The sequence below is a fragment of the Phytophthora parasitica genome (assembly GCF_000247585.1).
Source record: "Phytophthora parasitica INRA-310 unplaced genomic scaffold supercont2.8, whole genome shotgun sequence".
NCBI classification, from domain to species: Eukaryota; Oomycota; class Peronosporomycetes; order Peronosporales; family Peronosporaceae; genus Phytophthora; species Phytophthora nicotianae.
In genome coordinates this window covers 1,506,832-1,507,808 of record NW_008648994.1, presented here as the reverse complement: position 1 = coordinate 1,507,808, position 977 = coordinate 1,506,832, and the positions used below count along the sequence as shown (strand labels likewise).

Here is a 977-nt window from a genome sequence, read left to right as displayed (position 1 = left end):
ATAACGAGATGCAGTGCTCAACTCAACGCCGCAAGATTGACGAGAAGTGGTCCAAGATGAAGCGCGTGATTATTAGCTGTTTTGACCTTAAAACTACCGACACGCAAGGTAATGCAACCATTGCATTTTCATTCGCACCCCGAGTGGAATGTCGAAAATTCCGTTGGGTCAAACGTCTCGACAACCCAAGCGGAACTTATGGTTGTTCTGGATGTGCTGGAATGTGTAGCTCGAGAAGATCTGAGCTTCGAGATGGGTATGACCATGCTTACTAATGATCTTCAGGTTTATGAGAGCCTAGGCAAATGTGGGTTCAAGTCTGGCGCTGGAAACGAAGATCTGCTGGAAAAGATTACCAAGGAAAAGGGGGGCCCGAACATTTCTAGTTTTTGCATGGGAGGTATGCTCTGTTGGGAGTGATCAGTGCAAGCCTCTCGTATTCTTTGTTAGAAGAAACCATCTACCTACGGTGCTGGGCTTAAAAGACCAAGATGAAAAAGAGCACTTCACTACTTACAGAACAAGATCCCAAGCTAAGATAACGTTTTTCAATTTGATTAATTCGGTGTGCCAGAGCATAAGCTCAAAACCAGAACTAAAAGAACGACGCATTACATGTAGAAAGCTAAACGAAACGATATATCTGAAGACGATGTGGGGATTGCAGAAGAACGAAACAGATCACCCCAAACGGAAACGAGAAGATGACAGTGATCAAAATAACGTCGCATAGCGTCCAACTAAGCGTTGCCATATTGAGATGGATATACAATCCATGGAAAAGACACTGCTTGTACTCTACATCGTGCCATGGATGCTCAAGGGTAACGTGGCCATATTGTCGACGCACAGCTTCCCGTCTCATTCTGATTGGGATGTAGTGAAGGTCATGGGTCCAAATACTTCTGTAACCAAAGAAGGACTCGTAGCTGTATTGGATGTGCTGGAGCGCGTAGCTCAAAAAAATTCGGGCTGTG

The 977-nt window shown here is 44.9% G+C and overlaps 1 protein-coding gene across 1 annotated transcript in view; it reads left to right on the top strand.

Moving 5' to 3' along the window:
• Positions 1-420, top strand: part of PPTG_21803 (hypothetical protein) — a gene marked incomplete at both ends in the record, with an annotated part of 2,220 nt that extends 1,800 nt beyond the window's left edge. The window contains one exon of the mRNA XM_008899988.1: positions 230-420. Within this exon, the coding sequence (XP_008898236.1) occupies positions 230-420 (191 nt within the window). The remainder of the gene's footprint in view (positions 1-229) is intronic.
• Between the last annotated feature and the right edge of the window lie 557 nt (positions 421-977).